This window comes from Candoia aspera, chromosome 8 (assembly GCF_035149785.1).
Source record: "Candoia aspera isolate rCanAsp1 chromosome 8, rCanAsp1.hap2, whole genome shotgun sequence".
Classification (NCBI taxonomy): Eukaryota; Metazoa; Chordata; class Lepidosauria; order Squamata; family Boidae; genus Candoia; species Candoia aspera.
In genome coordinates, this window is record NC_086160.1 from 4,965,463 (window position 1) to 4,990,704 (window position 25,242).

General features: G+C 40.0%; 1 protein-coding gene across 1 annotated transcript in view; it reads left to right on the forward strand.

The window, feature by feature from the left end:
* Nucleotides 1-25,242, forward strand: part of SLIT2 (slit guidance ligand 2) — a 242,110-nt gene that overhangs the window by 132,542 nt on the left and 84,326 nt on the right. Inside the window, exons 5-6 of the mRNA XM_063309788.1 lie at nucleotides 14,823-14,894; nucleotides 25,039-25,110. Of these exons, the coding sequence (XP_063165858.1) occupies nucleotides 14,823-14,894; nucleotides 25,039-25,110 (144 nt within the window). The remainder of the gene's footprint in view (nucleotides 1-14,822; nucleotides 14,895-25,038; nucleotides 25,111-25,242) is intronic.

A 25,242-nucleotide genomic window follows, 5' to 3' on the forward strand; every position in this document is an offset into this window, starting at 1 on the left:
TCCAACCAGCAGAAGTTGTCTATCAGAAAGTAGTTTGCCCTAGCTTTCTGTATAATTAAATTTCATCACATACTTGTCTTAGCTTCGCAATATCTAATATGCCTTAAGACATGTGTAGGAAGATACATAAATATATCTTGTGTGGTACAACTCCACTCCCATTGTGAGCATCACTGGATTCCTCCACTATTGAACACCATCTCCCAATTTGTATCTATAGCTATATTTTCCCCAAAACTTTAATCAAACCTTAGCACAACATGTCAGTTCCAAAAGACTTAGATATACCGGAACTGCATCCTTTTAAAAAAAAAAATATGTTTAATATTTGTGTGGCAGTAGGACCTTCACAGCATTTATGATCATAGTCCAGAGAGGTATTTGTCATTAATATTTTAAAGGGAAACATTACTTTTGAGAATTTGTTTTCCTGATCATCTTCTCCCCAACCTACAAGCTTTCAGAAGCAGTTTCCCATCCCATACTCTCACACCCCAGGCAAATTAGTGATCCCTGTTTTCATGTTGTATTTATAATCCCCCTTTTACGTTGTTAGATTAGTAAGACTACAGTGTGTTAGCAGGCAGGTGAATGTGCAAACTTGGTATCTGTTTTGAGCTCTGCAATCTTAGAGGAACATGCCCTTTTTCTCAATACAGTGTTTGGCAGTGTCAGACAAGTGTGTCTGGTGCAGCAGTATCTGCAGCAAACCAAAATTGCACCAGAGTAATGACACACCGGCCGTGATGTCATCACGGAAATTATGCAGATGTGTTCCAGGGTTTGATGAGAATGTGTAAGTCACGCCATTTGCGTGAAGTTGTACCCACTTTGTCATTTGCCTGTCCTTGTGGGTGCTCCAGTTCAGATGAGGCACTGTTGATGTCCTTCTATCCTTTTTATCTGAATGTGGGCCAGAAAGATCAAGGAAGTAATGCAGAGGGTAAGTTTTAAGCCAGCACTGTTTGTCTTACTGCATATCATTGGTGTAGAAGAGGCACAGCTATCAAGTCACCAAACAAAGGCTTGGATGTGATTCCTGTATTTTGATGTCTCACAAAACGGTGCTAAATTGCAGCCATGCCGATGACCAACAAGCTCAGGGGCCGAAGAGCCACCCAGAGAAGGTGGAAAAAGAAGGCTTCAGACCATGTGGGGGCTTCTGGGCTTTATGGTCCCTGCTGCAGTTAATGCACTGGTTCTTGGTCTGTTTTCCTGTTGATCCTCCTTGCTGTTCGATCCCAGTGGAAGCTGGATTCTCTCCCAGATAGCCATCTCAGGTCGACTCAGCCTCCCATCCTTCTGAGGTCGGTGAAGTGAGCACCCAGCTTGCTGGGGAAGGTGATGACTGGGGAAGGCAATGGCAAACCACCCCGCTCTATAGTCTGCCAAGAAAATGTCACAAAAGCAGCATCCCCCCAAAGGGTCAGACATGACTCAGTGCTTGCACAGGGGACCTTTCACATAATAACATACGGCTTAGGGTTTCTACTGAGCCATCACCACATGGACATAACCGAAGGTGCATAGGAGTACCCTTAAAACGTCCAAAAAGAGCTGCTGAGGGCAGTGCGTCCAGCCTAGCTAAGGTGAAAGCTTTACAAAATTTCAAAATTGTGTGGATGATGGATGATAAATAGGAGGCTGGAACAAACCCTTTTGGAAGAAAATAACAAATATGTAGCTCCTTACTTAAATTTGTTTGGAGATCTATATCCCAGATTCATTGTTTAAGGGCGATCAGATAAAGTAAACATCAGAGAAGAAGTATTTGCCCAGTCAAACAGGCATCCACTTAAATAGGAAGGCTGTTACTCTAGAGTAATGTTCTATACTGTGATTGGGACCTAAAGAAGGTACACTAAATCACATCTTTGGCTGTGGACAACTTACTCTGGGAGAAAATAACTTCCAAAGTATTCTGGACTTTTAGGACAGCAAAGTTCAGGTGTAATATTATCTAAATTGTAGATCCTACCAACATTCTGGTCTACTTACAATTCCTGAAGAGTCCTCTAATCTATGTAGGGCACATGCAGTCTAGATACAGCAGAGATGAGTCACCGTGACCGGATCTGAACTTCCCAGGAAGAAATGAAGGTGCCAGGCCAACCTAATCTCTATAAACATTCTCCTGGCTACAGTTGCCAGTGAACCTGCAGATCAGAAGCTAAATCCAAAAGTATCTTAACTGAGTAATCACAGGAACACCCTGGTTTGTCTAATCTCGGTTTATTAGGTTTCACCAGCTCATTATTACCTTTAGACATCTATAGTTTTCCTGCTAGAGGCCAAAAAGGAAAAAAGGGCTGTGTATCATCCATATATTGATTACAAGTCACCTCATGTCAGTTTCTCCCATAATTGATTTGTGGCTTTGTGCATAAAATGTCCAACATCACCTCTAGAAACTAGTTTTTGAACGATGTAGAACTATTGTAACAAAAAATCCTGATCTGGAAGGATACCCGGACTGATAGGACTGGATGCTGCTAGAGTCCAACAGAATCAACAGAAAATGCTTCCCAGATTTATCTCCTGAGAGATCTTCTAGGATGACCTGAGCCGATTTATTTCTAAATTTAGGTTTGAACCAAGATTCCCATGATTTAGGGGAAGAAAAAAGAGACATGAATAGGATAACTTTCCCATTCAGAATTTCCAGCATAGAATTGTAAATCAAATGCCTGATAGATCAAGAGAAAAAGGAGAGAGATGACCCCATCTTGAAGAAATCTTCCATTGCTCTTTGCCTTTTCCTTATGGAAGGGAAGGAGTGATCAAGGTACCTTCCCCCCTCCCCCCCTTTTCATTATCTCAGCAGGCTCTAAAGGGCTTGCATTATCTGGTCCTGATCAAGGGAAAAAAAGGGATATATTTGCAGTAATCCTAGCAGCGGGCTAATCTGTATCTCTAAACCTGCACTACCTTTGAGTAGGACAAGCTCCATTTTGGAGTATTCGGTGAAGAGTTGGCAGTATTAGCAATTCTACCAGCAACCTACACCAGTAGAATAGGTTTGCTTCTTGCTGTTTTCAGCCACGTGGCCTTAGTGAAGCTTCCAGCATTGAAATTGTGTGAGAAACACTAGTGGTATGCAGAACTTAGATTCTGAGGATCAGTTCTAGAACTAGGCACGCTTGAAGACATTCCATGGATCTCCTGTGCCCATCAGGATCTTCAGTACACAAAAAGGCAGGCAAGATATGAGTCAAGGCCTTTCCTTCTTTAAAAAGTTTCACAGACATTACCCTACCAGTCTTTTTAATTGGCCATGGAAAACAGCCTCTTTAGTCATAAAACACTTCAAGAAAAGTTATCTTATATTCAATGAGGAACGTCAGTATATATTAGCCAATACATACTGTATGTCAAGCTTGCCATATTGCATTATTGCGAAGACAAAATTGACATGTAGGATGTGTGCCTTGGAGGAAAAATAGGGTAGGGATGCAGGTATAAAAATAAGAGTCTTTATGCTACTAAAACTCTCACTGTGTAGGCTTGTACCCTCAAGTTAGCCCAAACAGTGCATTATACCGCAACAATTTTTGAATCAAGATACCCAAAATCCACTAACTTAAAGAATGCATAACAAATCCAGGACCCATTGCTCCTGTGGAATTGAAATCTCCACAATGTTCAGACCAGTCTTATTCGCAAAGTGGTGGCCGTTGCAGCATCCCCACAGTCACGTGAGCATGATTTCCAATGCTCCCTGCCAGCTTCCCACAAGCAAAGTCAGTGGGAAAGCTGGCAGGAAGTCGCACCCACTCCCACTGCTTTTTTGCCCACCCATGGTCATTCTGTTTATCTGTTTAGGTAAGGAAAATGACTTATTACTGAAGTTTGTTTGGCACTATATTGTTTTTTCTTTTTATGATATATACTCTCCTTAGTTGATCACAGCATTGGGGTAAGAAAAAATGGTCAGCCCAAAATCTAATGTTCATTCTGGTCACATCAGACTGCAGTACCTTCCTCTCAAACGATGACCCAACAGGTCACAGGTTTGTCTAGTATAAATATAAAGGTGAATCAGAATAAGAAGTTTCCATGTATCTGGAAATAAGAATCTTGGATTTTATGGTTAATAGGATGGCAGCTTTTGAGCTGACGTTAAAGAACAAGCATATCTTTTTCACATCCAACTGAAATAATGAATTGGGTTTATTTACACAGAATTTATGTCCTGTTCCAATGACACAAATGGCTTGCTGTTCAGGTTTCCAGTCTGCATTTCTGCTTGTATCTGTTTTAAGATTGTTTGCCACCCTAATTTTTTCCCTGAAAATAGGAAAGAATTTAAAAATAAAACATTTCATAACAACTCAGCTTGTCTTGACATCACTTTCAGATAATACAGTAGACAAATATTGATTATGACAAAATATAACTCAATTATTTTGTTTTCAGACTGTCAACACCCAGATGTTTTGACAGCTATAGATTATATTTGAAACATGGTGTGTTTTAATTTATGGATTCCCAAGTTGCTTGTATGATCCATCTTCTAACTAAAGTTAGGTCAATAATCTCTTACACCTACTACTGCTGTGTTATCTTGCTAATCATTAATGCAACTGCTAATACAATGGCATAATAGCTCAAAGTCAATAAATGTCCAACTACTGTCCAAGTTTCTTTTTTCTGATAGGTACAAAAATTCAAATCCTTTATTTTGATAATAAACCAGCATAAGTTAACATTCAAAAATTAAAACCAGTCTGACCATAAGAATCCAGGCTATGTATATAAAAACTAAGTAGAGCTAGCATTACTAATTACAGGACTATTAATCACAACACTAAAATCCTTTATCTGTAAGAATTGTGCATAGTATTAATGCTAAGACTATTAAAAACAAAATGCAGTAGCAATATAAGACAGAGTGTTATAAAAGATGACAAAAATCAACTAAATATATCGGAGATCATAAAAGTAACGATTAAAAAAGCTAAATGGCTAGAGATAGTCAACAAATCAAATCATCTAGGATATATAGGGAAAACCAAGTGTTAGCATTATTAACACAAAACTCTAAAACATTATAGCTCTAAACTCTGGATGTATCATGTAGGAAAGCTATAGATAATAAAGCCATTAATGAAATATTTGTGATACTCCCTCTACATAGCATTTTGTACTTTAGAGCTTGCCAAATTATAGAAGGAAGCATGACATGCTTATAGCATGTTAGATCAAAAGAGATACCAACATACTGAAATTAAACAGCAATAATGACATGAATTGTCATGTAAGGTTGATCTGCAGTGAGTCTATTAGTTTTTGTCCTTGATCAGTTGCTAGTGATAATAATAGGCAGCGGTGTACTTGATCAGAGAGACACGAGTATCTTGACAGTAGGGGCAAGATGAAAGCATTTTGAATATTCCTGTAAAATACACATTGAAAGAAGACACGTAGAATGGACTCAACTTGCTTGCTCCCCCAAGGACATAAATGTTTCTCTGCCCAAAAGCCACAACAACTCTAAGGACTTCTTTTAAAACAACTGCAGTAGAAAGATGTTTCAGGGTCAGGGTGGCTTTTTTTTTAACTTCTAGTTATAAAGTATTGGTTCCTCTGGACAGAAACAGATAGTAATTTGAGGACAGAGGATTTTTTTACATATGTCAAGATATTTCCAGGATTTGTACAGCTTTTATTTTGAAAAGCAGTGCATGAAAGATTTGGTGGTTTGTTAGCTGATTGCTGGACCAGGGCTGGGGGTCTAAGCAGACTTGACCAAGTTAGTTCTTGGATGTGAGACCTCTGAGGAACTGCAGAACTTTAGACTAGACTAGGAAGTCAGAAAAACCAGAAGTTGAAGCATTTTGCGTGTAATTCATGAACTTTCCTGAGAGCAGAAATCTCAGCTGAGCAGTGATTAGTAAAGCAGGCTTTAGTAAAGAAGACTTGTTACAGGAAGTAGATTACAGGGATAGGTAAACCGTAGTACTTAATTAGCTACAGCTTCTGAGGAGAGCATCTACTGTGTGTCTGTGTGTGTCTGGGAAGAAAGGCCAAAGGAAAGGTCCTCAGATTAGCAGTCTCTTTAATCTTAATGAACAGGCACAGTAATAGACAAGAGAGGAAATAGAATAAATACTTAACTCTATCCCAACAGCATCCTTGTGGTCAATAGTCATGAGGCTCTGAAGATTCAGTGCTGCTGGATCCGTGCCTCCAATAACAAGACAACAGGGGTCCACCACTTTACCACGGTGGATGTGTCCATGAAGGTCTCAGAAGACTTACGTATTCAAGCAGCATGATTTTCAGGGAGTCTACCAGGAGACAAAGAAATTTGGGGTCTGGATAGCTTGTGAGTGAGAGATTGCCCACCTTAGATTCCAGTCTGAAGATTCTGATTATGAAACCTGTCTGGCCGTGATCACACAAAATAACAATCAAAATATTGGATCCAGGACAACCTTAAGTTACTCTGTTCATTTTTCAGTGGAAGTGACTTTAGTGAATTGGAATTTCTAAAAAAGAGAGTGCGGTGATCTGTCCAAAGCTTTGTTGTAGCTCTCCGAAAAGCCAGGCCTTGTAACCCATCTGATGCCGGTTATTCCTTCTCCAGGTTTCTATAGTCACACAAATGTATTTATGTCTGAAGCAGCTCTGCAGCATAAAGATAACAGATCCTGAAATAAAAGCCCTTCACTTTACAGTGAAAATGCCCTGCCCAGTTTAGAAAGATCAGCCATCAGATGAAAAGACACAAACGTCGATACTCTATACTTTGTAAGGACAGTTTTAAAATACCGAAAGACCAGACAAGTTAAATGAATCAAGCCAACCCAAAAGAAAATTCTATAGATTACCAACTCCGGACAGTCTGTATCCACTGTTCTGCAGAGTCTGTATGATTAAAGTGGATTTTTTTTTCTTTTTAAAGGAGGAAACAGTTTTCATAATGTTAATCATTTATACTAAGTTATTAATGCTGTTTATACTTAAAATATTTTAAGATTTCATTTCACTGATTTTCTGCTTGCTTGCTGCTGCAGCATTAGCTAACCCTCTCTGCCTGCAAGCACATCAGATATATTCACAAACACACACACACACACAATTTCCAGAATAAGCTTCAGTGATTACTGATTCTCAAATGAAACTGGCTTCTTTTTAACTAGGAGAAGGCAAACCACAACCCCACAAATGTTGGTGGGATGTGCTGGTGTTCTTTGTCAGAGGACCAACTGTGGCAGCCAACGCATCTGAAAGAGTCTGGCGGCACCTTTTCCAACCACCACATTTTTATTAGAAGGCTTAAGCTTTTGTCATGAAACTCACTTTCTCAGGTGCACAGAGTGGCTAGATTGAATCCTACATCAGCCCAGCTGTTCTGTGTGTTGAGCTGCAACTCAAGAACACTTCTGAAACCTAACTCAGTATATCTCAAATGCTGTTCTTTTCAGAGTGTGGGGGGCCTAGTGGAAGAAGTATTTCATTTGGCTATTGGTCTCCTCTGAAAATAGCTCCAAACCTTGATTTTCAGATTGTTTAGTAGCAGAAGGGTTTAGAACGGTCACAAAAGGTTTATTTTTTTTTCTTTTTCCTAACCTCTTCCAGGAATTTGTTACTGGTGATTGGTCAGGAAGCATCTACCAACTTGGTCTTAAATAGTGATGGAGGCTAAGTTTCAAATTCAAGTTTTTTGAGATTGAAATGCTTTGTTCCATTTGGAGTGACTGCTCCAACTACTTGGAAGTGTTTCAAGCATGCAAGACCCTTATCAGGTGGTTAGGATAATAGTGGGTCTCTTGCTGCAAGGCACAACCTGCCCTGAATCCAAAGCAATTCCAACTGTTCTATTGTGCGGATCCGCCCAATGAGGGATGCTGCATTACAGGAAAAAAGCAAGAGCCCTCTTGCGGGGTCAGAGTTACAATTCCTCTAGACCAACTTTTGCAACCTTTTTAGCCTTGTAATAATTTTCAGGTTGCAGGGAAGTCCTGCATAAAAATAGCAAGAAAATATGAAAACTTCGCAATACAATTCAATTCTAACCTACACGATTCATATCTGGCAATATTTGCAACAACAACAACAAAGTGGCAGGCTGGCAGCTGAGACACAGTGTGTGAAAAGTTATTTTTTTCTTTTTCCCCCCAATCACAACTTCTCATAGATCTCCAGTCGGAAACCTACATGGAAAATCTGAAAACAAAGGCTTCTTATAATTACTGAATTTAGAATTTTTTTAAAATTATACCTTTGCTACATCACGTGTAATGGCAGTGAATTGCACAAGCCAATTTTCCGTATATCATTATTACAGAAGTGCAAGATATAGTAATAAGTAAGCATTGGGATAGAATTCAGTTAGTATTTCTCCCCATGATCATAAGGAAATCAGCTATAAATTCTTTAAATAGTTTCTTTTTAAAAAATCAGGAAATGGAATCAGAGTATCTCTGAAAAGTTGATTAATACATCATGCATTTAATAGTTATCCATAACGTTGCATTTTGTAAGATGGGAGAATACATAATTAAACTGCTGGGTCGTTCTTAGAACATGATTTTCTGAAAATCGTATTTATGAGGCCCTGCTTTGCTTCTTTTTTATCATAATCACTATTTGTTTTCCTGACCCATTTCAGCTTTTTGTAATATGAATGATAAATCTGCTTAGGAACTTAATTTTCTATAATGAATAATATTTACTGTCTGGTTAAAATAGTATTATGCTGGGCATTCTTGGCAAATTACTCTAAGTGCATTTCTGGACAGATCATAGAATGGAATTGATTCTACTTTGAGAATTACTAATACGATGCTACAGTTTATTCCAGGAATAAATATGAGACTTTATGTGTATGAAGCATTCATATTTTACCAATTTTATATTACACGGACCACAAAATAAAATTTAAAACTCCTCCAAAACCTCAGAAAATGGTTTAGCATTCAGTAAAATAGCCTCTGAATTATAGTAAATACCAGCAACCTTAAGTCCTTGCAAAGTTGCTGAGAAAGGCTCTGGTCTGTGCTAGAATTATTTTAGTTCCCAAACTAGTGTTCTTCTTTTATCCACATTGTCAAAATATATGATGAGAAAATGCCAAATGCACCTCACCACATCACAGGCATCTTGTTGTGCCGTGGAAATAGATGTATCATTCCAAGTTAACAGCAGATGGAATTTCATAATATAGGTATAAAAATGTTGTACGTAAATGCAATGAAATAAGGTCAAGTGACTTCAAGAGTTAGAGTAATAAGTAGAAGAGTACATCCCCAGAAAGCAGAACCAGCCCCATGAGGGGCCTGTAGGCTTGAAGCTTTCTAGAAACATTGAATGTAAAGCCTTCCTTTACAGATTTTTATGGGGATGCAACATTGCTAAATACGAAGGCTAGGCATTCAGACTGTACACAGGTGATCCAGCAGATGATAAAAATCACTCTTGTTTTAGCTAAGCTGTTCCTGCTCCCAGTTCCAAACCTGAAATCTCTTGGCGTTATTGCCTCACGTCAGCTGACAGCACAATACACTCCTTTCTATGCTCACCTTAAGGACACAACTGAGACTTGTCTAATGAATTCTGTCCTGTATTGCCCCAAATCTGTCGTAGTCCTGAATGGTGGTGGTTCTCCTGCAGACCAACCTGGCATTCATAATCCACACCCGGAATCTTCAGGACATATTGGTATTTCAGTACACTTAGCTGGGACAGGAACCAGATCAGGATATCCGATACCCTTTTCATGTCATGGCCTACCCAGATTCAGCATGAATTGAAATGTATAATGGAAAAGAAGATTAACAGTACCGTAAAACAACAAAAACGAAAAGGGTTGTGCTTTCTCATGTTAAAGCTTGTAAAGATAAAAGCAGAGTTTGTCAGTTGTCAGTGATTATGACTGTGGCCAATAATAGCTCACCTAATGCTAAGTGGCAACACACAGTAGGAAAACTTATCTTTTTCATTTCAATCTTTGTTTTTGAACTTGGTGTCTCGTGCTGTTGATGCTAGAGAAAAGTTCACAAACATTCTGACCTCTCAATAGTGGGGAATAAATGTAGCTCAGGGTTGAACTGCTAGATTCTTGAGGTTCTTCCGAACTTGGTTTTCTTCTTGCAGATGTTTCATTAGGTAAAGGTAAAGGTTTCCCTTGACGTAAAGTCCAGTCGTGTCCGACTCTAGGGGGCGGTGCTCATCTCCGTTTCAAAGCCTTGGAGCCGGCGTTGTCATAGACACTTCCGGGTCATGTGGCCAGCATGACGACACGGAACGCCGTTACCTTCCCGCCGAAGCGGTACCAATTAATCTACTCACATTTGCATGTTTTCGAACTGCTAGGTGAGCAGGAGCTGGGACGAGCAACGGGAGCTCACCCCGCCGCGCGGTTTCGAACCGCCGACCTTCCGATCGACAGCTCAGCGGTTTAACCCGCAGCGCCACCGCGTCCCTTAGATGTTTCATTACCGGGCTAGAAAATGAGGAAGTGTGGTTGGTTAATTTTACAACACACCAAGAAATTGAACAATATATTCAGCTGGGAAGCTGCAACCGTTTTTATATCAACCCAAATTCAAGAATGCAAGAGAATTCCTAGAAACCTGGCTTTCTGATAGACCAGCCGTTAACAGACAGACACTTTCTACAGGGGTTTACAGGAACTCCAAAAGAAACGAACCAGCATACATCAAATTAAATTTGAAAAATAAATAAATAAATTCAATAAATAAATAAATCTCCCCTTTTCACATATCCAGCAACCAACATGTAGATAAGGGAGAACCAACACAATAGACAGGAACCATCTATGATGCAACTGTACAGCTAACCAAGCCAAGCTGGCTTTGTAGACAACAACAGGAACCCAGGTAGGGTAAGTGGCCATTCATAAATAGTCAACAGATTCTGCTCCCTTGTGTAGCTGTTGCCTGTTACCTACTTTGGTAATGGAACTTTGCAAGAAGCAAGCCAAGCATAATGCACCCTACAATCCAAACATTTCGTGTAAGAAAGAGTAGGCTTTCTTCTAGACCAGAGTTCCTCAGCCTTGGCAACTTTAAGATGTGTGGACTTCAACTCTGGCCCGGGAATTCTGGGAGTTGAAGTCCACACATCTTAAAGTTGCCAAGGCTGAGAAACACTGCATTAGGTTCTCTTACCAGGATATTACTGTGAAAGGATTTGGTTCTAGGTGTACAGTTTGCATCTGTCTTTCTACAGTGACCTCTGAAAATAAGCGCACTTTATTCCTTCCTCCACACTGGGTAGTTTCTGTAAAGTACTGGATGCTTTTGTAGATTTATGGTACTTGTGATCAGTCTCTTAAGAGAGGCTAAACCATAGAGGGAAAATAAAATTACCGGTAATTAAATTTAGAAGCAGGTTTGCCTACTACATAAAATTTATTGTCTCAAAGTAATGTTGATTTAACTATACAGGGGGGAAAAGGTCCCTTACCCCAACTTTAGAGGAGCATGATTTCACTGTTGCACACAGCAATTTCCATTTATACAATTAAAATAATAGCATTCTGTGCTTTGTAGAGTAAATCGCATATTCAGCTGAGATATTTGATGGTGAGCCATAAAATAGCTGCAATGCAGAGCTGACTTCATTGCAAAGGGGTGGTGTGTTATATATGGATCTCTAATAGAGCTCCCCATTCATTCGTTAAACATACAATAACATCTATTGTGAATATCCACTGAGAACTTCTTTTATTACCGATACAGAATTTAGCACCGTGTACTTTGAAGTGGATACATTTTGCCGTTTGAGAACAGTCTCCAAACATGCAAGTTCCCTAAAACTTGCACACAAACCAATACTTGCTCTATTTTATCTTCCAAATATTTCTCTAAAACACAGACGTAAACTGTCTAATACACACACGTCAATATGTTTTGCAGTCTGTGTAGCAATGCTGTAAATTCAACAGCTAATCAAAACATGATGTAATTCCTGGTGCAAATTGTAATTTCTGGGGTAAAACTTTGTTTTATGTAGCAATTTATTCACTAAGTTGATGACGGGTCTTGAAGGAAGCGAAATGCGTATAACTTCACTGGCTCTTGAAATGGAAATTGTAAAGAAGGAACAAACGCAATTATTGATCTCTGGTTGTTTAGATCAGTCGTACAGTGGTCAACTGTCTGTGGAGAATTGGAAGCCAACATTTCTGGTAAAAGCCCTGCCTTCATAAAGCTAAAAATACATTATAGTTTCTTACAGACTTATTTAACTGCACCCTGGAGGGATTGCAAGTACTCGCTATAGGAATATGCAAGAGCCTGCATATGAACTGACTCCTTAAGAAATCCTGATTTTAGTCTGCAGGGCCATACCATGCCAAATTTGTCCCAGGATCTAGAAAAAGTGGTAGTGCCCCCATGAAGTCATGCCGCATGGCATTTGTCAGAACGGTCTTACAGCTTATCATATTATTTATGATAAATGCTTACTGCTGTGTGTGTTTTCATATTGTCATTAGATTCAGGAAAGGTTCAAACTGATTCCTGGGACAGGTAATTTTGTTTGCATTTATTGGCCAAAGCAAGTTTATAGTTTATAGTTCTCTTGTCCTTTGGTAGGTGACATTTGCTGAACTTTCAAAATGCACTGGAAATAAAACTCCCAGTTCTGTCAATTTTCTTTCTAAAGAAGACATTTATGGGCTTAAAAAAACATTCAGTGGGAGAGAGCTCATTGAAAAGACCAAGTTATATATGTAAGCAGGCACCTATGGATTTGGTATCAGTTAACTTTCTCTGTGTAACTTATGTTGGGTTCCATTTTCTGGAAGGGTTTCAGCTGAAATTCCCTCCACAGTTGACGGCATTTCACAGATGGCATCTATAGCTGTTCAGAGCAAGTGAAATTTTTAATTACTTGCAATTCTGTGTTGAGAGTAGAAGAATTCTTCCCTTGTTGTCTTTCCATTGTGAATGGCTTAGGAAGACATCTGAGAAAGCTTGTAGGAAAGCAGTGGAAATATCTGGAGAACTGAAAGAGGAAAAGTGACTAATTGGGGAGGCAGATTTTATGATCTGTTTGGGTTTTTTTTTCCTTTTAAATTGTAAACTTTAATAAACTTCCTTGTTTACAACTGCACTTCGTTTCCGCTTGAAACCTTTCATTCTAAACTACAGTGAAATCTGGGATTTCCTGGGAATAGAAAATTGCCAGCTTTACCTCTGAATCTGTAGAGCTAAGTTTAGACAAAAGAGATGCTGTCAAGTTTGGATTCTTTCAGTAAAATGACTTGGTGACACATCTTAAAGATTTAAAAATATTGGTGGATAGAGCAGGCAACCTGCTTAATCCAAAGGTAAATTAGATTTGCTGTGGCCTGGACACAAGGCAAGAAGTTGTAAATTCATGAATTCCTGTGCAAAAAAAAATTAAGCGTAAGAATGCAGTGGCACACAGGTGTATGGGTGTACTGTAGGTGTGTACGTTATCTATTTTAACTATCTATCTATACACAGAGAGAGAGAGGTGTATGTGTGTGAATATATAGTATATATCACCAAACCCACTATGAACTCCATCAAAAGTTGTATTGAAAGAAAGAAAAAAAACAGTGAAAACACAGAGACAATATGCAGAGGTCACAAATACACACCTCAGAAGTGAAATACACAACCAGCAAGCGCTTTGGGGAAACTAACTTTGTCAATGTTAACCTGAGAGGGAGGTTGTGAAGTTGGGTGGCAGAAGTAAGCTTGGTCCGAATTCCACAGGATAGATTGGTACTGCGAGAAATTATCTCAACCAGCAAGGAAAAAACAATGATTCCTCTAACTCTGTGGAAAAATAGAGAACTTCTAGCACACTCCACAGGAATTCAGAACAACTGCCCCAAAGACACCCCTCCATCCCCACAAACATACAGGCAGAATATATCCCACGAAAGAATAAAATATGCCTTACAGAAAACAGAAATAAAACATCTTGCAGTTTGAGTGGTAGAAGAGGGCACCAGACATGGAATGAACAAGTCCATCTACTATCCAGCACAAAAAAACAACTTTGTTGTTTGCACCCAACTAAAAACAATTTCAGCATTCAGTTTCTTTATTATGTCACCTACCTTTGCCCAGTGGGAATAAACAAAATTAAAATGTGATTAACGAGACCAAGGTGGTCCTTCTGGCAGTAGTTCATTTTGTTGTTGTTGTATTATTGTTACTGCAATTTTTATCAATAGTACTGCTAACTATTGCTGCAATTAAGTTGTGAACTGTTTTATGTGGATTGGCATGGTGTAGCAATGTATATTTATTTTTTTAAATGCCCTTGCAAGCTATCAATCATCTCCACAGGGATTCCTGTTGAGTCAATTGGGTCTTAACTCCTCTCTGTTAGTAAGACAGAATTATGGATGTTTTAAGGATATTTGTCAAAGTTTTGTAAGATACTAATGTACAATGGTTATAATCGTCATTTATTTATTTATTTATTTAATTTTTATCCCACCTTTATTATTTTTATAATATATGTTTGTATTCATATTCTAATCTAAAAGCAGATGCTTTGGGAAATTATGTAGTGAAATTAACGTTGAATATTTGCTGTTTCCTTCCTCCTTTTATGTCAAATTCAAACATATAAGAGTCTTAGTTCATTGCTTTAAATTGTCCATCATGCCATTGCTTAGGAATTAGGTATTACTAAGTAGATTTCTTTTTTTCTTTTTTCTTTTTTCTTTTGGTAATTGATAAAATGTCAGTTATTCTAAGTAAATGTATATAATTAGGCTTAATTACCGTGGTTTGGATTAACTTGAAATAACTGTTCTTAAATAAAGGGATCTATTTAAGTTAATTATTATCTTTTCTTAGGGACCTCAGTGAAAACCAGATACATGCCATTCCAAGGAAGGCTTTTCGTGGAGCTGTTGACATTAAAAATCTGTAAGTATTTTAGTGATGTATTTTTTAATTTATTTAATTTATATAGCCATCCATCTTATGAGTGACTCTGGGTAGCTTACAAGAATAAAACAACCCCCGCCCCAAAGACAACCCTGGTGCCCAAGAAAACCATGGATTCGTCTCACCAACAACAGCGAAGGTCATCCACTCTCTGGCCCAAACGCCTGGGGAAACAGCCAGGTCTTCAGTGCCGTGTGAAAGTTCGACAGGGTTGGGGCTATCTGACCCTCTCACTCTGCTGTTCCAATGGGGCAGGTATTCTCACTAACTTTAGGATAAAAAACTAACATTATGAAAGGAGAATCTTCAGGTACTGTATATTATTCCTTAATAACTAATAATGGGCGTGTTTGTGTGTATCTATCCATCTATCAGATACGCATGCAAACCCGGGAATGCCTACATTATATACACATTTTCAACATAGAAGACTTTAATTTCAAGTATTAGAATAGGCCAGACATTTAAACCAACTTAATATTCTTTTCTAATACATTGATTTTCCAGGTTAGCAGTAATGGAAAATTAGGTGTGAAAAGGTGAAAGGTCCCCTGTGCAAGCACCGAGTCGTGTCTGACCCTTTGGGGGGTTGCCGCTTTTGCGACGTTTTCTTGGCAGACTATAGAGCGGGGTGATTTGCCATTGCCTTCCCCAGTTGTCACCTTCCCCAGCAAGCCGGGTGCTCATTTTACTGACCTTGGAAGGAAGGATGGAAGGCTGAGTCAACCTGAGCCGGCTACCCAAGAGAGAATCCAGCTTCCACTGGGATCGAACTCGGGTCGCGGGGAGAGTTTCAGCTGCAATGCTGCTGCCTGCCACTCTGCGCCACACGAGGCTCTCAAAAGGTGAAAGGTCCCCTGTGCAAGCACTGAGTCATGTCTGGCCCTTTGGGTGGACGCGGCTTTCACGATGTTTTCTCGGCAGACTATAGAGTGGGGTGGTTTGCCGTTGCCTTCCCCAGTCGTCACCTTCCCCAGCAAGCCGGGTGCTCATTTTACCAACCTCGGAAGGATGGAAGGCTGAGTCGACCTGAGCCGGCTACCCGAGAGAGAATCCAGCTTCCGCTGAGATTGAACTCGGGTCGTGGGGAGAGTTTTGGTTGCAATACTGCCGCCTGCCACTCTGTGCCACACAAGGCTATATATATATGGGCTGGAAGATTTCTGTGAAATCTCAACGGGTAGATTAGGACTGGGAAATTGGAAAACAACTTCCCTAATGCTGCCAGGAAAATTACATAGACACTCCCGGGATATCTCTTCAGAGCTGAGTTTGACTTGAAGAAGACTTTTAACCATATGTAAAAGTCAAGCTCAACTTCAATGAGACATCACAGGCATGTCTATGTGATTTTTTGGCAGCATTTGTTTTATTAAAACAAAGCAGATAAATGTGCCGTATGAATAATGGTCACCTTGCTAAACCTTCAGTTAGGAATGTGCTATGATCTTTGGATGTGCAACCCCTTGCTCCTCCAGTGTGGCAGTTCAGAATTAAACTGATTAACTGCAGTTCCTTAGTGGCCTTGAACCTAGGTAATGCTAAGCTGTCATGTGTTTATACTTATTTGTCTGTAAGCTTACCAAGTAAAGCTTAGTATTATATGCCAGTTGTTTTATTATGGCTTGTTCTGAAAAACCAAACAATAATGTGTGAACTTAGCTTAATTCTGTGAAATACAGCTTCCACAGTTAATATGAACCACAGTTCTTGAGTGGAAGACAAAGGAAACCAAGATGGGTAAAAAAATGGAAGGAACTGCTTTCAGATTCATTTTCTGAGTGATTTGGGAGAAAGAAAGAAAAACAGGGACCATAAAAATTTGGTACTCATGTATGTTCCATGTAGTACATTGTGCCATATGGACAAGGAGTAGAACGGTTTATTCTTCTCTACACTTTTTGGGCAAGTAGGCTTATATTCTTTAACTCTAATCATTATCCCTGGGTGCAATGTTTTTTTATTAGTAGTAGTAGCCTTATACAGTTGTATGTTGCCTAGAATTGCTGGAACAATTGAAGCAGCTGTTAAATTGATTAAACAATGGTGTCCCCTTATTTAAGGGGGAGGGGGTCAAAACAGGCAAGATGGCAGCTGCGGCAGCAGGATCCAGGCCTTGCCTTTAATATGTGCATTGATGTCGCATGCAAATACAAAGGGGAGGAGCTTCAGTCGTGTTATTACAGCCAATATCTTGCTTGTTTTCATCTCCCTGCAGAGACAAATAGGATCAAATCAACCCCTCAGTCAATGAATCCCTGCCAAGTATAGCGAAGATAAAACGAGAACACCTGAGTTCAAACCATGGCTTCTTTTTCTTGGTCACTTTTGGCATATTCTTAGAGGTAAAACTGTTAGCTTAGGTCACTTCATCTAACCTTTGAAAGCGAAAAGCCACAAATTAAATTAAAACCATAAGAACCTTAAAAGTGGTATTCTAAAACAATTCATTGAAAAACGAATGGCACTGTAAATGATAAATTGGCATTGTATATTGTATCACATTTGTGTAGATAGGGTGGAGTATATTCCCTGGATATTGACCTAAAATTCAACAGGAAATGTGAGTTAAAAAATTCTGGTTGTACTTACTTACTTACTTACTTATTTAAATCCTTTGCTGCCCATCTCGCGTATGATGACTCTGGCTGGCTTACAAATGGTAAGAGTAGCAAATCACTAAAACAGTACCATATAAACACCTAAAAATATAAATTCATATACAAAATAAACAATATACAATATACAATGTAAAATTCCAGATGGGAAGATCTTAATCTTGGCACCCCCATGAATAACTGTACCCCCTCCCATCCCAGGCCAGGTGGCATAACCAAGTTTTTACTCCCTTCCGAAAAGCCAGGAGAGTGGAGGCCTGTCCTATCCTTGGGGGTAGCTTGTTCTACCAGGCGGGGGCCACGGCAGAGAAGGCCCTCCTCCTGGGCCCTGCCAGTTGTCAATCCCTCATGGACAGGGTCTGCAGCATGCCTTCTGCAAGATCGGGTGGGATGGGCTGATGTAATGGGGAAGAGGGGTCCCTCAGGTAACCTGGCTCCATGCCATGTAGGGCTTTAAAGGTGATAATCAACACCTTGAATTGGACCCAGAAGCAAACCGGCACCCAATGCAGCTCGCTCAGCAATGATGTTATATGTGCCCTTCTAGGGGCTCCTAAGACTGTTCGCGTTGCCACATTTTGCACCAGCTGTAGCTTTCGTATATTCCTCAAGGATAGCCCCATGTAGAGCCCATTGCAGTAGTCTATGCAGGAGATGACCAGGGCATGAGTGACTGTTTGAAGGGACTCCTGATCCAGGAAAGGGCATAGCTGGTGCACAACACAAAGTTGTGCAAAGGCTGCCCTAACCATCACTGCCACCTGCGCTTCAAGCAGGAGTTGTGAGTCCAGGAGAACCCCCAGGTTCTGTACCAGGTCTGTCTGGGGCAGTGCAACCCCATCCAGAACCAAAGATGGTATGTTCCTGGACACCTGGGAGCCCCCAGCCCGCAGCCACTCCATCTTGCCAGGATCAGCTGAAGTCTGTTGTTCCCATCCAAACCCTTACAGCCTCCAGGCACCACGAAAGGAAGGCAACAACATCACTTATGTCACCTGGGGTGGAGATGTATAATTGGGTATCATCAGGATATTGATGATTCCTCACCCCATGGTGGCAGATGATCTCACCCAGCAGTTTCATGTAGATGTTAAAAAAAAAAAAGTGGAGAGAGCACCGAACCCTGCGGCACCCCACAAAGGAAAGGCTGGATCTCTCGCACCCTATCAACACTGATTGGGACCAGCCCTGGAGGAAGGAGGTGAACCAGCACAAAACCACACCACCCACCCCCAGCCCCCTGAGCCGACCCAAAAGGATACCACGGTCGATGGTATCGAAAGCCGCTGAGAGGTCAATATCCTTGTGTTTCATCCAGATCGTGATCTTTCAGCCAAGGTATGAAAGATGTATGTGCCTGTGATTTGCATAGGAGGATCGCCATGAATTTTGGATTGCTTTCCCTAAGATTTTGTGTAGCAAAAAGATAAAAAAATTGCTTCAGTACTAATTGGAATTCATGGAGAAAGAGAAGGGGTTTCTAAATACAATGGACTGGGCACCACGTTGTAGTAACAGTGGGTGGTAATTTTACCATTTTTTAAAATGAATCTCCCCGGCCCTCTGACCAATTGCTTTTTCCCTTGGAATCCAGTTTTCTCCATCTGTTTCCATTCAAGTTAACATAGCAGATTGCATTCTTCCATCTGGAAGGAGGACTTTTGCCTATGAAAATTTGACTTCTCTATAGGTTTTGAAATGACAGTTTTATGTGCACATTCCAAGCAAGCGTTAGCAGTCTTCTTACTATCAGCGTTTATAAAAATTGAATAAACTTTTTTTTTTCATTCAGATGATTTAAAACAGGAGAACATAACCACGTAGAACATTCCAACAGAGGCATCAGTTTTACGAAATATCAGAGGAAAACAGTTTAATTTTTAAAATAAAGCTAAACAAAGCAATGACTTTGTTTTTGTAGTTTCTGATAGATCCAACTGGATTTGACTTACTTATTTTTAATCGCCTTTTAAACATCTTTTGCTATTACTCTCTGCCCCTCAAGTAATACAAAACACAGGAAACATTACATTTTAACCAGCATCTTATTGCCAAGAAAATGGATTGTGCCAAGTTTTATTCCAGGACTTTATCCCAAGTGAAGAGAAAAATAATTTTTGCAAGGAAACAGGAAGTTTGAAACCCATTTTCCAAGTTTTAACCACTGCAGCAATTGGAAGGCATCATGAAAAGAAATATTCCCCCGTATTTTTTTTTTCCTAACGCACCTGAATACTTGCCAATTTGGGGAAAAAATTCTGCCTTTCAATTCTTTTAGGACAAGATTAACTTGAGTGCATTCTGTGCTGTTAAATCTTTTTCCTTTGTGTATAATATGGATGATTTAGGAGGAATTGTGTCAGAGCTGATTTATATATTGATAGCTAAGGATAATAAGATATGAGCCAACACTCTGCTCACCCTTTTATAGATTAACCTGAAGACTGCATTAGGCAAATTTGACAGCATTAAAAGATTTTATCAATTTGTCTCAGAACAATTTCTCTTTTGTGTTGTGTCAAGTGATAACATTTCATGCCATCAATCTAATTTAATGGTTTTGATAAATGGCTCCAGAGGTTAAAGAACTATACGGGATATATTAGTTTGGCCCTTTAAAATAAAAAGCCTATTAGCTTAATTGTTAAATGTCCTTAATTATGGAAAATGGAAAGCTCTTAAGAGTGTGTGTGTGTGTGTGTGTATTTAAATGAATTGCAACACAAACATTGCACCAAAATGATTAACTGCAGTGTCTGGAAAATGATAGTTTTTTTGTTATATAAGTATTAAGTTGCAGGGAACAATGCAGAAAAAAAGCACATCACTCAAAGATACGTTCTCTCCCACGCTGAATAGGAGCTCTTAAAAAGTTGTTCCATTGTACAGATCTTCTTTCAGAATGTCTTGCTAAATAGGAGAAAATTCCTTCTGGATTTATACTTGTACAGACTTTATAAGAATATATTTGATTACATGGATTTGATTACATCTGGAAACACAGTTTGTCACCCTGACAGGGACTTGTGAGTTTCATATCAATAAACAGAGTCAATTCTATACTATGATACTTCAGTTACTCTTCCACAATCAGCTGGAAACAGATCTAAGACTGTGACCCACACCACATAATATGAAGCTCTGTGTTTGCCATGAGGAACTTATACCATATTATACATTACTGTACCACAGAAAGCAGTCACAAGTGTATCTGTAGATACGTGCACATTTTAAAAAATATATTAATTGAGATTTGATTTGGTTGTATCTCACCAGCAGTATCTCATCTTTCCTGAACTGGGTCATGTTGGTTAGTCGGTGGTGATGCGGGGGAGAGATCCAACCCTCGACCCCTCCATTGTGGGGTGCCGCAGGGTTTGGTCTCTCTCCTCTCCTATTCAACATCTACATGAAACCGTTGGGTGAGATCATCCGTCACCATGGGATGAGGTATCATCAGTATGCTGATGATACTCAACTGTATATCTCCATCCCAGGTGAAGTAAGTGATGCTGTGACTGCCCTCTCCAGGTGCCTGGAGGCTGTGGGTGCCTGGATGGGGAACAACAGGCTGAACCCTGGTAAGATGGAGTGGCTGTGGGTTAAGGGCTCTTCTGTATCCGGGATTTTGTCATCTTTGGTTCTGGATGGGGTTGCACTGCCCCAGACAGACGGGGTGCATAACTTGGGGGTCCTCTTGGACTCATGGCTCCTGCTCAAAGAGCAGGTGGTAGCTGTGGCCAGGAGGGCCTTTGCGCAGCTTCATGTTGTGTGCCAGTTACACCCCTTCCTGGATCGGGAGGCCCTTCAGACGGTCACTCATGCCCTCATTATCTCCCATATAGACTACTGCAATGAGCTCTACATGGGGCTACCCTTGAAGAGTATCCAGAAGCTTCAGCTGATCTAAAATGCAGCCGGGTGGGTTATTTGTGGCACCCCTAGAAGGCATATAACACCTTTGCTACGCAAGTTGCACTGGGTACCAATTTGCTTCCGGGTCCAATTCAAGGTGTTGGTTATCACCTTTACAGCCCTACATGGCATGGGGCCAGGCTACCTGAGGGACCGCCTCTTCCCCATTACATCTACCTGCCCCACCCGATCTTGCAGAAAGGGCATGCTGAGGACCCCGTCGGTAAGAGAATTCCATCTGGCGGGGTCCAGGAGGTGGGCCTTCTCTGCAGTAGCACCCACCCTTTGGAACATCTTGCCCCCAGAGGTGAGGCTAGCCCCATCGCTCCTGGCCTTTCGGAGAAACTTGAAGACCTGGCTTTGCCAGCTGGCCTGTGGCAGGGAGGAGAGGAGTCATGCCTGGGGTTGGCTAGTGCCTTGAAGCACCCCTTCCATGTGAAGACTGAATGAGATATAGCCATCTGGACTTTATTTTTATCTATATTATTAGAATTTGTAATTTTATAATGTATATATATATTTATTGTTTTATTGAGGATTTTGTTGTAAACCACCCAGAGTCCCTCCAGTGGGAGGAGATGGGTGGTGACAAATTTGATAAATAAATAAAATAAATAAATTTCCAGGAAATACTTTCAAGGAATGCCAGTTCTATAAGTAGACAGAGAGGTGAAAAAATAACCAGAGGAAGTAACCACTTACATATGACTGCAAAGAAAGCTAGACAGATCTGTCCCTGAAGTCCGAGGAATTGAATTCAGCTTGAAGGAAGCTTTACTTTTTATGCTTTAGAGCAGAGTTCCTTAACCTTTCTCTGCCCATGGACCCCTCTGAGAGTCTGGATGAAACCTACAGATCCCTTCTCAGAGAAATGTCTTTAAATGCATAAAATAAAATACCTAGATGTAGATGGTATTACAAAGGAAGCCTGTGAATGCTCAGATACAGTTATTAAATATTTAAAAATAAGAAATAAGTAATAAGTAATATATCAAGGTGTCGTCATGCTGGCCACATGACCCAGAAGTGTCTACGGACAATGCCGGCTCTAACGGCTTAGAAACGGAGATGAGCACCGCCCCCTAGAGTCGGACACGACTGGACTTTACGTCAAGGGAAACCTTTACCTTTACCTAATATATCAAGGTGCCTGATTCTTTATTATTCCATTGTACTGATAAGAAGAGAAGCTACATTTCAGTTAGAGGTTAGTGAAAATAAAGTTGTAATTTTTTTTCCATCCAAGTTCATGGACCCTTAAAAGCCATCCCTAGATCTCCAAGGGTCCATGAACCCCAGGTTAAGAACCCCTGCTTTAGATCAAAATTATTTTCAAGAAATAATAAAAACTCAAATGTGAGGGTGAGGACCACGTTGATTGATTGATTATGTGCCATCAAGTCAATGCCTACTCTTGGCGACCAGATAAATAGATTTTCTCTAGGAAGAGGACCATGACAACCCATAATAGAGGAGGTGCAACTGGTGAAGTTCTCTGGGCAGAATTTTTTTTAAAAAATGGCCTCTGCTGTAAAGATATCCAAACATTCTCTAATAATGTTTTATACAAAACTAAAGTTTGGGGGCTACCTGATTGTAAGGTTACCTAGATATAGATGGTATTACAAAGGAAACCAATGAATGCTCAAATACAGTTATTAAACTATTTAAAAGTAAGAAATAAGTAATATGTCAAGGTGCCTGATATCTTCTGACTGTAATCAGAAACAAGAATGTAGAATTAAATTCAGTATCTTTTTTTTTAAAAAAAATTATTTAGTATTGTCAATATACATGTCGCTTTACAAACAGGAAAACAGGTTTCTGCCAGAAAGAATTTAGAGACTAAAACCGGAAGTTGTAGAAGAACAAGGGAAAGATGCTGTACTGGAACCAGGGAAAGAGCATACAGGTCTGAAATCAGGTATACCTGTGAAATTTTGTTTGGGAAATAATGAGACACAAGGAATTAAAGCTCCTGCTGCCTTTGTGAAGTATTTCCAACAAGGAGGGACAAAACTGGAGAAACAGAAGACTCGTTTTGAGGAACAGAGCGCTACCTGGCCGGGAATGTTTGAGTCCAGGGGACACGAACTTGAAATCGCGTGTTTACATTTAGAATTCCAGACTTGACAAGACTTGTGGAATTATTGGAATTAAATGGGTTTGTAATTCATTTCTAAGGAGGCCTGGGCCAGCAAAGAAAACTTTTTGCTAAGCCAGTGTTCTGAACGATGACACGGGGTACTGCAACTTGGTTACTGTGGCTTGAGTATCCCCTTAGCATGACAGTTCCCAGTGAAGATCCTTTTCTCACTTCCTTAGTCAAAACTGCACCTTGGTGGTATACAGTGCATAACCAAGAGTGTTTGGGATTACATTTAAAAACAGTGTGAATTAAAGCATGTTGCCTTAGTGCTCTTGTAGATCCAAACTATTAAATCAGCTGAAGCATACACTGAAGACACCCTACTTATTACAGATATAAATGCAAAGGATTAATCACTCCCAGCTCCTGTCAAAATGCACTTACAGTAGACATCAAGCTTTATATCAACTGTTGGTAGAGTCATAATTTTATATTATCTGTCTGTCTGTCTGTCTTCTCACCAGCATTTACTAGCATGGTATAGAGAATCAAAACCTAGTTTATATGTCTTTGCCTTTATGCTCATCTACCTACGAAGAAAAAGAAAAGGAAATAACAGTGTGGATCATGATAACATTTATTTATTTATTTAATATCAAATGAGAAATTTATTACTCCAAATTCTGGGTGACGCTCATATTTATTAGCTGTTTAGAGGTAGTAGGGTGGTTTGCTGGTCTGTCTGTTTTGCGATACTCATAGCAGATTTTTCTCTCGTAATATTTTAATTTAACAGTGTATGGACCACCCTGGTGCTTTTTAGCTCTGTAATTCCAACATGCCTTTATTTTCTCTGCATAGAGGCAAGTAAAATACAAACTACATCCGTATGTTGGGGTTTATTTTCATGAACTGTAACATGCACTATTTTTAATTCAGGGGAGAATTAAAAATACAACAAACGCAGTGTGTGCTCCTAAGGATGTGGGATTTTGGAAGGAGGCTGTCTGTGCAGAACCAAGGGTGGTCTCTCCTGTTTCTGCCAAGGATAGTGAAATTAACATGCAGCTGTGCTTCTCTGATAAATGGATTCTGTTGGGTCACTGAGGGGATGCACGACATTAAGTGATTTACAGCCCTTTACCTTAATGAAATTGTTTCAGCAAGATGACGCTGAGAGCTTTTAATGGATAGCTTTTCTTGATGTAATGAAATTGCATTCCTTTGGCATTTAATATAAGGTGCAGTTATTATTTACTGGAGCTTTCCCAGAGCTGTTATGTTTTTGCACACGCTGTGCAAAACAAAAAGGGATTTTTGTGATCGCGTCAAGACCAGGATGGCGTGTGACTTTCCGAAGCAGATGAGTGCATTTGAGGAGTACATTCCAGCTTGTAAGGCCTATCTTTCCAGCCTCCTCTCTTTGGAAGGCTTTTTGTTTAAGCGACCCAGTCTCTAGCCTTCACCTGTTTTACCTGTCGTCTCCTGATCTGTTAAACAGGCAACTGGATTTCAACCAGATCAGCTGTATCGAAGATGGGGCATTCAGAGCTCTGCGGGATCTGGAAGTACTGTGAGTAACGGCCTCTCTCCTCCCCTTAAACGGGAAAGTCTAATTGCAGTAGCTAGAGTTGTGTCAAAATGCTTAAGTGAAATGATGCCGGAGAAGAACGCCACTATGATTAAAACAATCTGAAATATACGG